Genomic DNA, 15749 nt, shown 5'->3' on the forward strand with positions numbered 1-15749 from the left:
TAAATTACTAGTGAACCAATCCTGTCTACCTAAAATCCGTAGCCACAAGGGTTAAATCCTTATCCCATTTGACGAGTGGTATGGTCCCACCTTCAGGGAAATTACCAATGGTGCATGGTCCGACAGACCCCCATTCCCAAAAGTGATCTTTACAACTAAGTGTAAGGCCTTATTAATGGCCATATCTAAACGTGAAAAAGCCTGATGTGATGCAGAATAGCAGGAAGAAAGATCCGCCAAGCGTCATACCAGATGAAATCATTTTGTGTGAAGAAACTCTTCATTGATTTATGTGTTGAGTGCCGATATGATGGTCCATGACCATGTTAAAGTCACCTACCAAAAGTAAAAAGGAGTTCTCTATAGTGGAACAGAAGATATAAAACTGTATAATTACCTCCAGGGAGAACGGTGGCGGCAGGTAAATATTTGCTTTCGCCCAACTCTTCCAATCCATCACCCCTGAAAGGAATATGAACTGTCCTATTGGATCTACTTTAACCCTATCTTCTACAAAATTACAATTGTGATGGATCAGGATAGATACCCCCCTGAAGAAGGAGGTACCATATGAATGGTATGACCTCCCTATCCAGGGATTTTTAAGAGTATCACTTTTTCCCTCACTAGGTGGGTTTCCTGGAGAACAATCGGGTCTATGTCGATTTATTAGATCAAATACCTCTACTCTCTTTACTGGGAAGTCCAGGCCTCTAACATTCCAGGACAAAATCTTCATATATCTAAGTGCTTTGTGTCTTTAGCTCCTACCCATATGGTAGAGGTTCCTCTCTCTGCAGTATGGGAGCATACTGCAGAGAGAGGAACCACACCACGGGAGAGGGGGAAAGGGAGAGAGAGAAACCAACCAAACGGGAAAAAAAAATTGTACATCCCCATATAGTTTGCAATATTAGGCAAGATGGGGCCATGTTCTTCTGGCAAACAATGGCTTTAGGTGCAGCATAAGTGATCCTGCAGTTACTTAAGTATTTGGTCACCCAACGATACACAAATATAGACTGTTTGCATAGCTATCTTGGCACTCTTTTTGACTTACTGTAAATGGAGAGCACACAGTCAGTCTGACTACAGCTCCATTAAAGGAAATATGTGAAATGGAGGTCAATAGACTTTTATGTTAATGATAATTATTGGTCCCGGAGTTGGGACCCACACTTATACATTCTATGGATATGTCATAAATACTGGAGATGGCACAGTCATCTTTTATAAAATAATAAATCCTTAACATTTGCTTAACCTTATTTTGTACATTCTAAAGAGACAAGAATACTATGGAGAATGCACAAGTGGTTAATAGAGTAAGTAGCAGATGAGAGTGAGCTACGCCTTTTGAACCTCAAACACTTTTATAACACTTCATGGATCACGAAACATTAGTTCAATTATCACAGTCCGATTAGCCGTTTTTTCCTACAAAGATAATTACAGGGCAGCATGTCAGTTGTAGAAAAAGACCTCAAGTGCAAAATAAATTGGACTGTCAATGGAGGAAAACACTCTATTAGCTAATTCTTTTCAACAGGAGTATTAAAGACATGCCGTTATCTGAGCACACGCACAAAGAGAGGACTGAACGGCTCATCAAAGCCATCAGAAGAGGGGTGTTTCCTTCACTGACTTGGCATTAGAGCCATGGAATGTGTCATCCTGTAATGAGACATTTCATATGCAGTCGTCTGACAAAGAGAATACTATGAGATCAGAAGGACTAACATAAGAGGGACACAGTTAGGGTCAACACTGGTATTCACAACAGTGTTTTTGTATGTAGAAAGATTGTCAACCTAGTAATATAAAATCAATTTATTACATTTTATATTATTTTTTTCTAAATCCCTATTCGAGGGATATACATAGAAATCATAACTTCCCATAACAAAATTCAACCCCTCTTTAACAACATTTAAAATGCCTAAACTATATTAATGAATTTTTATACATCAACCTCAATAATTCATTTACAGACAGAGAACTCAACTCCTCATAAATTCATATACAGTGCACCTACAATTTATTATTATTATGATTATTTATTTGTAGAGCACCATAGCTTTTATGGTGCTGTAAAATCAGTAGGTGGTTCACATACATTACATTAAGACAAAAACAAATACAAGTACAAATACATGAGACAAGTGGAAGGAGGACCCTGTCCATGAGGGCTCACGATCTATATGGAGGTGGAGATGGAGGCATGAGCTGAGGGAGCAGAGCAGTGCAGTTAATGTGATGTTTAGAAAGTGGGGGACAGTCTGACACATTTGGTAGGGAGTTCCAGACTATGGGAGATGTACAGGAGAAGTCCTGGATGCAGTTGTGAGAATAGTGGATGGTAATAGTGAATGATAGGCCTCCTGTAATGAATTTAGATTTAACAATCCCCATCATCAATTTATTTACTGGGCCCCTCTTGTGAATTCATAGTAAATCCCACCATAATGAATATTATTAATATAATTATAACATTAGTTGCCCCTATATTTACAGGTACTATAGGGAGTCCACTTTAGTGTGTGTCAATAAAGTAATATTAATAGTTACTTACTTGCCAGCGATCCCATGCAGTGACGGCTTCTTCTTCTGCCAGGCAGCTCCTGTGGCTGGAGCATGTTGACTTTATCGCACTGCTTGTATCACAGAGGGAGCACACAGAGGTTTCTCTGCTGCATTGCTCTTCCAATACATGGTATCATCGATACCATTTATTATTCTTTCGTCAGTAAGAACCTGCCAATAGTTTTAGGCAGGTCTGCAGGCCACACAGCAGTTGCGTGCCTCCATTTTACCTCCCTGAGTAAAGATTATTTTTCAGGGGAAGGACTAGATACACTGTGACATCAACTCTTGTGACCAGTGGTTCCTATTTTATCAATATATAGATGATAATCTATCTTTTTAATCCTTCCTGTCCTGATAATGAAGTGATTGTTGCAAAGAAATCTTATACACAACCAGTAGTGTTATTATATTTTTAGTTTAAGTGACCAGAGTAAAAGAGTTTTGGGAGTTTTTAAAAACTGGAAATTGGATCACTTTTTGATGACACATTTCCTTTACATACTGAAAATAATGAACGTGTTATAAATAAGTAGAAGATATTTCTGGTTAAAACCTATAAAAACCAAACAGTGATAATATATTATGGGATTGTACCTCTCTTGTTACTCTTCCACTGTTGTCAAAGTCATATAAGGTGAATGTCCACTCTTGGCGGTTATCTTCTTCCACCGAAACATCACACTGAAGTTCCTGAGTATTACATTGAAATACAATATTTGTACATCAGTGTCTGTAAAGTTCGTATATAAATATATATATATGTATATAAACACAAAGTATTTTTTTACAAAAAGTATTTTTTTCAAATATTATACTATAATAAGTGTAAAGTTGGTAATAAATGTTATTCAGCTTCATTAATGTTTACTGATTTTCCTATAAGATACATTTATGGCATATTCATAGTATAGGCCATAATTGTCTGACAAACGAGGTCCGACCTGTAGAATTTGCTTATATTGCTTAAATGTGGACCTGTAGAACTTGCTTAACCACTGCATTCTGCAGTTCCTTTCCCCCCGTTGAAAGTCAGATCCCGATATCGACCTTAGTAGTTTTCTATGGAAGTAGCATAAAACTGTTAATAATTATATTCTTGAAGTGAATGGGAGCCCTGAAAGCCACAAACAACAGCATATGCTGTTTCTGTATCTCCTATTAACTTCAGAAACAGTGTAGTTCAGTTTCAACATAAAAACTGATATTTTTGGTCAGATTTTCAATCTGCTATATGATAGGTCTTCCTGAAGGGATTCAAATCCTTATGTATTTTTAGAAGTGCATAGAAAGTAGTACTACGAAGAGTAGGAATGCCAATTCATTGTTAATTAGGTTCTCCTTTTTGTATTCCATCAAGATTTATGGTGTGCAACTGTGGGGTCAAACCTAAGGACCTAATAACCTGAATAATCGTTACCATCTTCCTGGGTTGGGGTTCTCCCATTATTTTTCTCACTTGATCTATCACTATCTTTAGAAATGAGTGGATGGAAGTAGTGTCACCTATATGTGCACATTTGTGTGATGGACATCTCAGGTTTGTGAAAGAACCCTCCTTTTCAAAGTGGTTTCACTGTTCATACTACCCACTTATAACTCAGATTAGTTTTGGCCACCTAAGGCGACATTCACACATAACGCGTGCCCGTCGTGCCGTAGCATGGCGTGCTCACTTCAGCGCAGGGGAGAGAAAGAGGGGTTGAGCTCTCCTCGCCCCTCCTCATAGAGATATATAGCGCATGGCGCCATATTATGGGGAATGATAGGGCCAGTCCTATCTTTTCCCTGGGTATGTACCGCTCCGTGCGCCCGGCCTATGGGGGACATATATATGGCAGCCGTATATACATCCCCCAACGGTTGTGTGAATGTGGCCTAACAGTTAGTTTTATGCAACACAAATGAAGGACAATGGAAAAATTTGGTAACGGCATAATTTTAAAAGTTGATTTTACAAGAAAACAGACAATGGATAACAAATATAAAAGATTACACAGTCATGGTGCCTGCATCTATGCGTAAGTGTCCCTGGTTTATCATGCTCGACTTTGATGGTAGATTATAAAATAAAAGGATATAATACAAAACACACACAATCACAATAAATCACCCTATATATACCCATCTGCAAATAATACAACCAAGAGTAGCCTGTTAGTCTTATATTGTTCTGGATAGCGAGGTGCTGAATGGGTGCTTAAAATACATCATGTTAAACCCAGCAAAGTAAACCGCTCAAAATAGCCCACGGTTGTGTGCAGCCCAGTTACCTGCTAGATTTGCTGACTGAAATCCATTCCCTCTGGCAGTTCTAAAGAGTCTCTGTCCCCTACTGAGTTCAAAGCCTCCTGACTGTAATAAGCCAGCCTGAGATATTGCAAACGGTACCAGTCTCACATTACATGGTACTCACAACTAGGCTGATTCTCTGCGAGAAGGTAAAACAGGAGCAAAAGGAGGAGGTATGGATCAGAGATAAAAAAAAAAGTGTCTGAAAAAAGCTCTGCTTTAAACTATCAGGGGGACACCAAAAGCATTAACAAGATGTCTGTGATAGAATAAGTGAATGTGCTGCACACCAAATGCCCAGATATTACCCTCTGCTATATGTCTTTATACATTTGGATTCTACTATTGTTTTGATTTTTTGGTTTCCTGTAGATCAGTATTCTACTTTGATGAGGCATTATATACTTGATACATAGAAAATCCTAATCAGTTTTAGGGATGATAATTACTATTTATGAAAATAAGGTTTCCTTTTATACTCCATGCCTTCCACAAGCCATAACTTTTAGATTTTTTCTTTTACAAAGCCATATAAGGGCTTGCTACTTGTAAGAGAGATTTTATTTTCTAGTTGCACCATTTAATATTCTGTGCCATGTACTTGGAAGCTGGAAAAAATGTGGTGGAATTAGCAACAAAACATAGTTGCGCCAAATTCTGAGGGGCTTTATTTTTATGGTTTTAACGTGCGGTCAAAATGACACCTCTCTGTTATTCTTTGGATCAGTCCAATTGCAGAGATGACATTGGAGTAAAGAATCCCATATGCCCTAAAGTATCATATGAATAAGGGTTGCTGTTATGAGACCAGCCTTTTAAAGGGTTTTTCTTCTATAACTTGGTGACCATTTGGGTCATTAGGACCTATGAATCATGCCTTAGGCATCAGTGTGTGCAAAAGGCATGAAAAAAGTCCCAATTGCATGGGAATTTTAAAAAAATGTACTACAAACTGGTGTAGATTGCAGCTGAAGTCTACTCTTTGTTAGTAATTCCGTCATGTCAGGCGCTGGGTCAGCCAATCACTACGATTGGCCCCCATTGAATGTTATCTTTTCTTATAGCTCTTTGATAGAGACCTTTTAAAACTTAATTTAAAAAAAACATAAATGGGCAACTGCAGAAAATGACATTTCTTGCAGGAATGTAATAGAGATAGAAATCTGCTGAATTTTGTTATGTTTGCATACATATGCATGCTTCACATTTTTTCCCAACCGGAACAGTGTAATAAACTGCTCCCGAACCCGCCCATATGAACAAGAAATGGGTTTTATAATTCAACTTGTCCATCACTTCTTTCTCTAAACACTATATGACAAGAAAGATGCCACCATTCACAATAGTCAGCCAGTCCTGCCATAATCAAATGGTTGGGTTGAGTTCACGCTTATATTCATGCCTGTCACTATGAAAGGAAAAGTGTCTTTGAAACAAAGAGCTAGAAAAATCTAGACTAGAAATGACAAAATAAAAATGAGAACCTACTTCAAATTTCAGCTGTTTCTTCGCCCGTCCGTCTGATTCTTTGTCTCCTGCCTTCTTTTCTTCACAAGTGAAAAGACCTTCAGTTTTTTCAGGAGGGAGAGCAACTATAAAACATAAAGAAGATAAATTTATAGTAATGATATAAGACATGAATTTACCTAAAAGATTCAGAAAAAAACATCTTCATTCCTTTCAATTAGGACAGTGGGATCTTCAGAAAAAAACATCAAATGCCAAAGATTACGTGTTTTGTATGGTCATTTTTACATGAAATTTGCATGTCTGCATTTTCTACATTTAGTAGCGAAACTCTAAGCAATCTGAATTTGTTGGACAGTCTTGTCTACAGTTAATGGCATGTGAGCAAACCTCAAATGAAACATGGTCCGCAAACGGCAGACCAAGGTGCATTGTTTGTGACTCATGAAAAGCACATGTGTGTTTGCACTGGTTTGACTAAATACATAATATTTTACAGGGGAAAAGTGTCTGTACAGCAATGAGATTCCTGACATTTTTCATGGAAGATGCCATGAGTGACATCATTTAGGAAAAATTACTTCTGATCATGTAGTTAAAGGGTTTTACCCATAAAAGAAAGTTCTCAAATTTTATTCCCCTAGTGAGCTTTACTCAATAAAGATCATTTTTAATCCCATTACTTTACAATTTTACACAGTTTTAGTGCTGTTTAGCTCCTATCACTGATTGATCATTGTAAAATTCAGTGTGGGTCAGTGTGGGTGTGGGTCAGTGTGGGCGGGGACTCTCTAAGCAGGAACTTCAAGATTCCTCTGTGCTATGAAATGCAGTGTGCTGACAATGTGCTTAGATTAACAGGGTACAGGGTTTATCTACACTTTTATTTAGCCTCTGAACATTATACTATTATCTGACACATAACAAAGAGAATGAGACACATCAGAGATGAGCGATGATGAGATCCATGAGATCTGCTAACTAACCTATAATGCACACAGAGTCAGCTCTGCTAAATGCCTCCATCCTGTATAAAGACCTTATCTGTTTGTAGCTTGTAGAGTAAGGCTCTGCATGCTGCTTGCCAGCAGGAAGTGCCTGTGTCTGAGCTGTTCTTGTAATACATGAGGAAGGGACAGGAAGCAGAGAGAATTGCATTGTGCGGACAAGAGAAGCTTTTCACAAGTAGAATCAGTATATTTACGTCACGGGCAACCAAAGTTGTAAACACCGGGACTGATAGAGGCAGTTTGGAATTATATCTGTGCAATGCTGTATTTCCGTTAATAACAGAGAATTTGAGAATGTGTTATGTTGTTATCCTGAGTGTATTTAAGATTTTGAGGTGTGGCTGATCTTATCCTCTGCTCTGAAATACACCTTGCAAACACACAAAATGCTAATTTGCATTATAATAATTTACGGTATACAGATTTTGACCTTAAGAGGAATAGTAATATTTTTAGACAGCATCACCAAGCTCTTAACCAAAGATTTCTGTTACTGCCTACATCCCGAAAGATGTTACATCTTAATTGTTTTCTTAGTAAAGATGCTGGCACTCTTCCAGCAACGAATAGGTTAACACCCCTGTTCAGACCATCTTAAACAGCACTTTGAAGTTCTTTTTCTCAAGGCTCAAAATACCTTGTTGGACTGAGATCAGAGGGGTATTAAACAGAATCGCTAATTAATTAAGCAAAGTTACATTTTTAAACAGTGTTTGTTGTGTTAGCCAAACACCCGTATGGAAAATCTTACCCCCCTCTATCCCTCCCTGAAAACATCAAAGCGCTCTCTCCTTCACCAACTATAAAAAGATGTGGGATCTTATCAGCTTTAGACTGGATTCTATGTACAAATAGCAGCAAGATTCGCTTTTGATCAGTGAGGATGTGAAAATTTTAGAGGAACAGTGGAATCCACCAACGCTGCATATTTTAATGCGAATTACATGCTAGCTTGAAACAAAGACAAATCTAATGCTTACGGATGGAAGAGTCAAACACATTTCATTTCAATTATAATGCACATACAGGATATGGATGTTCAGATTTCATTATTAGACGACTAACAGAAATATGCAACTTGTAATGAAAATAACAATAATAATAAAAATAATAATGAAAAATCAGTTCAGATCCTTGAATGTCTTTTTTCTCAAGTTTTTTTTAATATAATTCATATCTTTGGATTTGAGAGCTGTAGGTGTATTTTTATATCTACACTGTAAGTATATCAGAAGATTCTTAACACACATAATTTCATACCCCAATATAACTTCCTAGAATGAAGAACAACTAAACCCCATGTGGGCAATTTGGATGGCAATATTATGGAAGCACCGTAGCTGTCATTGTTATGGTCATTCTGCGGATGTCACTGACATAGAGATATATTTGTCAAATATACTTCAGAACTGAATGGATTAACACACTGCACATAGCTTTGCTAGATTTCTAGGAAGTCTCTGTAAGAATTAATTAATTAAAAACGGGGCCTTCCTATAAAACCTTTCTAAACATCATTGATGTCAATATCATCAGAGAGGGTTGCCATAAATGCTATGCATTACTTGCATTGCCTTACGTATTATCTGTGTTTATATGCAGGAACCAGAAGCATTTGTTATTTTAAGCTTTCATTCCAGCCCAAGTGTAAATTTCAGTGTTACATTCTGGTTACTTGCAGCCACCATTAGGGAGAACTAATTTGTTCTGAACTCAATGGAAGATGTAAACATCTACGTGTAGTGATGCCCCCAGTGGAGGTCATAACAATTACATTCTACAAAAGTGTAGCAGGAAGCAAAGAAAGCCGTGTTGTAGCACTAACATTTTGTTTTGTAATAATTATATAGGCTAAAGGCAACACTTGAATTATCATGCCTGGCGCAAAAGGTTGTATAGTTTGGGTAAGGGCTACAAATGTGTAGAATGTAAGAAGTATGCAAGCCATGCCTAATATTAATTATCAGTTTAGCCATAGTCTGATAAAATGTGTAGAGCATTGTTGTATAAATGAATTCTTGGTCTTCATAAAGTTATACATTGTGACATCCCATGTATCCCAGCAGCAGCCATGTATGGCATGCACAAGAGTATGAGCACTTTGTGAATTCCTTTCCACAATAATGATTATCAGTGTATTGTTTACATTCATTATGTTGAAATCATTACCCCAGATGAGGAAATCATTTTGACAAGGATAAGGATATAAATACACCGTAGAATCCACGGACTTATGTAGAAAAGGATCTGTAGAGGGACTCATGGCTGCCAGAAAACCACACAGAAGGTTATTACAGCTTAATGGTCGTCATACACTGTATTTGCTATTTTCAAACAGAGAGAACAGAGCTTTATGCAAAAGGTTACATGGTGGCACTATAGAGCCATAGGTGCACTGAGCTAGCTGCGGGAGGTTATGTGGTGGCACTACAAAGCTATAGGTGCACTAACTGGCTGCGGGAGGTTATATGGCACCACAGAGCCATAGGTAGACCAAGCTGGCTGCGGGAGGTTATATGGTGCCACTAAAGAGCCATAGGTGCACTGAGCTGACTGCGGGAGGTTATATGGTGTCACTACAGAGCCATAGGTGCACTGAGCTGGCTGCGTGAGGTTATATGGTACAGAGCCATAGGTGCACTGAGCTGACTGCGGGAGGTTATATGGGGGCACTACAAAGCCAAAGGTGCACTGACTGGCTGCGGGAGGTTATATGGAGGCACTACAGAGCCATAGGTAGACCGAGCTGCCTGCGGGAGGTTATATGGTGCCACTACAGAGCCATAGGTGCACTGAGCTGGCTGCAAGAGGATGTATGGTGGCACTATTGAGCCATAGGTGCACTGAGCTGGCTGTGGGAGGTTATATGGTGGCACTACAGAGCCATAGGTGCACTGAGCTGCCTGCGAGAGATGGTATGCTGTCAATACATAGCTGCACTGAGCTGGGAGCAGAAGTTTGTATGCTGGCAGTACAGAGACACAAATGACTGAGCTGGTTGCGGGAGTTTATATGGCCACACTAGAGAGCTATAGGTACACTGAGCTTGGTGCATGAGGTTGTATGGTGGAACTAAAGAGTTATAGGTGCACTGAGCTGGAGCAGGAGGCTGTATGGTTGCACTAATATATAGTCCCCAGTAATCACTATATACAACCCCCCAGCAATCACTGTATACAGCCCCAAGTAATCACTATATACAGCCCCCAGCAACCGCTATATACAGCCCCCAGTAATCCCTATATACAACCCTGAGCAATCACTATATACAGCCCCTTAGCAATCACTATATACAGCCCCTCAGCAATCACTATATACAGCCCCCAGCAATCACTATATACAACCCCCAGCAATCACTATATACAACCCCCAGCAATCACTATATACAGCCCCCAGCAATCACTATATACAACCCCCCAGCAATCACTATATGAACCCCCAGCATTAACTATATACAGTCCCCCCAACATTACCTATATACAGTTCCACAGTATTATCTATATACAGTTCCCCTATAACAACTATATACAGCCCTTTATAATAGCTATATACAGACACCCATAATAACTATATACAGACACCCATTATAACTATATACAGGCACCTATAATAACTATATACAACCCTATATAATAACTATATACAGTTCCCCTATAACAACTATATACAACCTCCTATAATAACTATACACAGACACCCATAATAACTATATACACCCCCTATAAGAACTATTCACAGACACCCTATAATAACTATATACCCCCCTATAATAACTAGCTATATACAGTCCCCCTATTGTAACTATATACATGTCCTAAAACAACTAACTATATACAATTTCCCTATAAAACCTATATACAGTCCAAGGTAAAATAATGAAATTATACTTCACCTACCTCCGCTCCCCCAATGCGCACCAACCGCGGTGTCCCTCGGAGGGATCCTTGGATCGTCTAATGGCAGAGGAGGGAACGGATTGCTCCCTGGCTCTGCCGTAGGCTATATCACCCACATTTGGTGGGGGCCCCTTTAAGGGCAAAGAGGTGAGGGCCCCCCTATAATCCGGCCCAGCATAGGTATACTGAGTTGGATGCAGGAGGTTGTATGGTGGCACTATAGAGCCATAGGTGCACAGGGTTAGGTGAAGGAGGTTGTATAGTGGAATTACAGGCCCCAGGTGCACTGAGCTGGGTGCAGGAGGTTGTAAGAAGGCACTACAGAGTCATGGGTGCACTGAGCTGGGTGCAGGAGGTTGTATGGTGGCACTATAGAGCCATAGGTGCACTGAGCAGAGTGTAGAAGGTTATATGGAGCATTCAGCTAGCAGCAGGAGGTTATATGGTGGAACTACAAAGCATAATGTACCTCCTGTACCTTTTAATTCTGCTCTGCATTATGTGATTAATTGCAGGTTACTTCTGACAGCACTGAGGTTATATGGAGCTGTTATCCAGACATTTGTATGAGCCTTTCAAGTTAGGTTCACACTTGGCAACACCATAATAATAAAGTGTAAACATGACTTTATTATGGGTTAAAGTTACAGATCTGCAAACTATAAAAGAACAAGTTTGCTTTGCTCCTAGGATAGTCTTGGGTTATAATTTGGGTCATAGTGCAAATAATAGTCCGTAAGACTTAGTGGCATGTTTTTGGGAGTAACATGTACACATTGGGAGACCGGTCACCATCAGAAAACTTTCAAAGTGACTCTCTCCCTCCATTGCAGCTACTATTTTCCATGAGATGATCAGGCATGTGTATGAGGGGGTCAGGAGAGATAGAATTCTAACAAACAATACTTCGGCCTTTACTCAGTCACACAGCCCAATAAAACATATGAGACGTTATCACAAAGAACACGTTATTTCTATAGCAGAACATAGATGTGTGAAATATAAAAGGATGATGTCTTTGATAAAGGAAATATATGTAGGTTGAAATAGACCACACTGCATTGTCTCTGGAGTGAAATTTGATGACGTAGATCAATTGGAGTTTGGGCAAAGTGATCTTCCCCATCATATGTAACATGATAAAAATCTTCAGTTGTCACGGCCTGTGGGGGGTCTTCACATTGTAATGAGCAAGAATTCTAGTACAGAGCAAAGGCCTGTTATCTCCTCTATGATCTTTCAACTGTTTATGACCAGTATGAACTAGCATACATTGTGAGCTGTCCCAGAAAATAATGTGGATTGGTAAGTTCTGTGTAAGATCTCGACATTTTATCAGTACTAATATTGCACTGTGTGTGAATAAAAGTAAAACGGGTATTTATCAAAATGGAGATGAGTGAGGAAAAACCAACACAAAAATACAGTATTACATTATTATGTACATACAAAATGTATTGCATTCCTGCACAGAAACTTTATACAACATGTGCATACACCTAATCCAATGCGATGCCATATATATAATAATAAGAAATTAAGTCTGTTAAACGGAGCCCATAATGTTCAAATTGTACAATGCATATAGGTGCAAAATTTGATAATTTGTGAGACATGCTCAATATAGTGAGACATGCTTGGAGATGATACAGGATAAAGAAGTCTAATATGCATTGCTATTATTTGACACTTCGTTTCTTTCATCTGAGAAAATAGTGTATTTTGCCTTATAAAAGCTTAACTTAATCCAACTTTGCATCAGAGACAAACTCTCAATAATTAAGAGAATGTTTACTAAGGTAAATAAAACATGAAGCAATGTAATAATGTATAAGTGGACTCAGACAATGGAAGGCAGATATATGGGACCCTTATTTCCATGGACTATGGACTATGTTGCTAACAATCCATTAGCAATTGTAAAGCATGGTAAGCATTAGCTCATTTTAGATTATTATGTTATTGCCCCACTATAGAGCACTGAATCTCCATCTAGCTGCACAGGTAGGACATACACTACGTGAGCTTATGAGATAATGTTATGTAGTCCTTTTTGCAACTCTTGCATTTTATGAGAATTCCTAAAATCTAAACCATACCTAATAGCATCAGTCACAGTTGAAAAGCATAGTTCATTAACAAGGTATGTTCTTCCACCTCCCCCTTAACCCAGTCCACTACCAGGAGGTGCTGAATCCCCACTTAAATGACTGGCAATTCAAGTCAAACATATCAGATATCATCCATTTTTCTATTACATTAGGGCCTGTGGTTTGGGGCTGTCATGCTCAGGATCAGAGGAGGAGTAAGAAAGCTTGAGTAACGGCTGAACATTAATAAATTGCCATGACTGATCTCCCCTGAAGACAGGCAGGCATCTGCCGATTAAATGAGCATTACATATAGACAGTACAATGATATATTCTTTGCTCACAAGCAAAACAGTCTGTATACTTGATTCTTTTCCTCATTAAAGTTACATATCACACATAGTTAAGAGAGCAAAAATAACATTTGCAGAGCATGTGAGTCTTTGTTAAAAGGAAAGGCCAACTTTAAAAGCTTTGCTTTGTACGGGATTGTGTTAGCATATCAATAAGAATTATGTGCAAAACAGTCGTCTAGGATGAAGAATTTCTGCAAGGAAATACAGTATCCAAAGAAGGTTTATTTCAATGACTTTTACACCTTGCAGTTTTGGTTTTGGTTGAAAAGCAGGTTCACATTGGGCCCTTTAATACGGTATTCCCTTTTATATTGGGTCAGAATTGAAGGAATCATTTCCGTTTCATTTGTGAAAAACTGATATTCCATCAGATTTAAATCAGTTTTCTGTCATGTTTTGTCCAGTGTGTCAGTTCATCATGTTAGTTTTTCATCACAGTTTTGTCTGTTGTCCGAGCAACATTGGAATGAAAGTACAAATTTAGGTTTCTCAATACCGTTGTAACCAAAATCACACTGGGGCATGTCCTCACACTTATGTGCTGTGTGTATTGAGCTGAACCACAGCTACTACACCAGAACAGCAAAGAGACAAAAGATCAGTGGTATAAAGATATGGCTCCCGTGCACTTAAACATGAAGTAAACTGCAGACCGTGTTAGCAAAGTCATGGAGGTTGGGAGATGAACACTCAATTCAAATCTCCCCACCTTTGCAAGCCCCCCTGCTATGATGTGCCTGATTACAGCCATGTTTCTCTGTGCTGCTCATGTGCTGGAAACTGGTACACATGTGATTTTGATCAGGGTGTGTGTAGGCCAGTGGCTGTAGCCAAGACACGCTGGCCATTATCTTCTCCTGGCAGGGTAATGACTGGAAAGCAATCCACCGCACATCATCCGTGTACACTGGTTTCCAGCTGGTGGACTCTGATCATTAAGTAAAATAGTTGCAGCAGTAGTGAGGAATGTCACTATCAGAGTTAAATGAATGAATTTGGACAAAGTTGAATTTGATCTAAATTTCATGAGAAACTTGATTTGTCACAAATGCAAATAACTTGGCAATTCAAGGGAAAGGTTTTCCTAAAATGGCGACTGACACAAGGTGAAACATGGAAATGAAACGCTTACCATCAATGTGCAGCATGGTGGTGGCATGCAGTTCTTTGTCTGGCTACCCTAAGTGAAAGAGGTCACACAAGGAGGACCTGCTCTGCAGAATGAAATCGAAGACTGCCTGCTTGACAACTGAAGATCGGAACCAAAGAACACTCTGTCCAATATCTGCCTGAAGTGAGCCAGGTTGTAGGGGCACACTGTCCATTCCCTTTTCTTACAGTTAGCCCAGTAACCAATAGTCATGGTGCACCCAGTATCCAAAAGTCAGAGAGAGTCAAAGAGAGTCATGAAGACCAATAGTAATAGTGCATCCATATGCCAAAAGTCACACAGCCCCCTATAGTCGATACTATGGGAGTCCCCAGGGACCAATAGTCACTGTGACCTGGTAGCCAATAGTCATAGCATGAGTATTGGCTGTTGGGGGCTGAGTGACTATTGGCTACTGGGGGCAGCATGACTTTAGGCTACTGTCAGAAGTATACTGCTCATTGGCTACTGGGTAAAAAAGCTTTTTGGCTACTAAAAATGAAGCTTCCCTTCTTTTACCTTTTCCCACAAAATGGCCACAAATGGAGGGTCATGTCATCTCTTACTGTCCATAAACAGTAAGAGATGTCCATAAACCAAAAATATGAGGTAAAACAGCCGATCCCTTTAACGTTACACCATAATGTCCTCTTCAGTTGTAGTTCAGAAGATGATTTGTAACTTTTCACCCCTCTAATACATTGACACAAAAGTAGATAATCCATTGAAACATATTCTCGTTATTGATCTGAGGTTCCTACCTTCTAGACGAAAATGTTCATCACTGATATTTTCTTTACAAATATCCCCTGATGGATCCTGCCAAAAAATGAATAAATATAACACCGTTAATAACACGAAGAAGAACTTTCGGCTAATCATTAAAGGGGTTCCTTATCCTTCCG

The 15749-nt window shown here is 39.1% G+C and overlaps 1 protein-coding gene across 1 annotated transcript in view; it reads right to left on the reverse strand.

The window, feature by feature from the left end:
* Positions 1–15749, reverse strand: part of NKD1 (NKD inhibitor of WNT signaling pathway 1) — a 67712-nt gene that overhangs the window by 16296 nt on the left and 35667 nt on the right. Inside the window, exons 4-6 of the mRNA XM_072117692.1 lie at positions 15606–15663; positions 6364–6467; positions 3181–3276 (exon numbers count right to left, since the gene is read on the reverse strand). Of these exons, the coding sequence (XP_071973793.1) occupies positions 3181–3276; positions 6364–6467; positions 15606–15663 (258 nt within the window). The remainder of the gene's footprint in view (positions 1–3180; positions 3277–6363; positions 6468–15605; positions 15664–15749) is intronic.

The sequence above is a fragment of the Engystomops pustulosus genome, chromosome 7, assembly GCF_040894005.1.
Source record: "Engystomops pustulosus chromosome 7, aEngPut4.maternal, whole genome shotgun sequence".
NCBI lineage: Eukaryota > Metazoa > Chordata > Amphibia > Anura > Leptodactylidae > Engystomops > Engystomops pustulosus.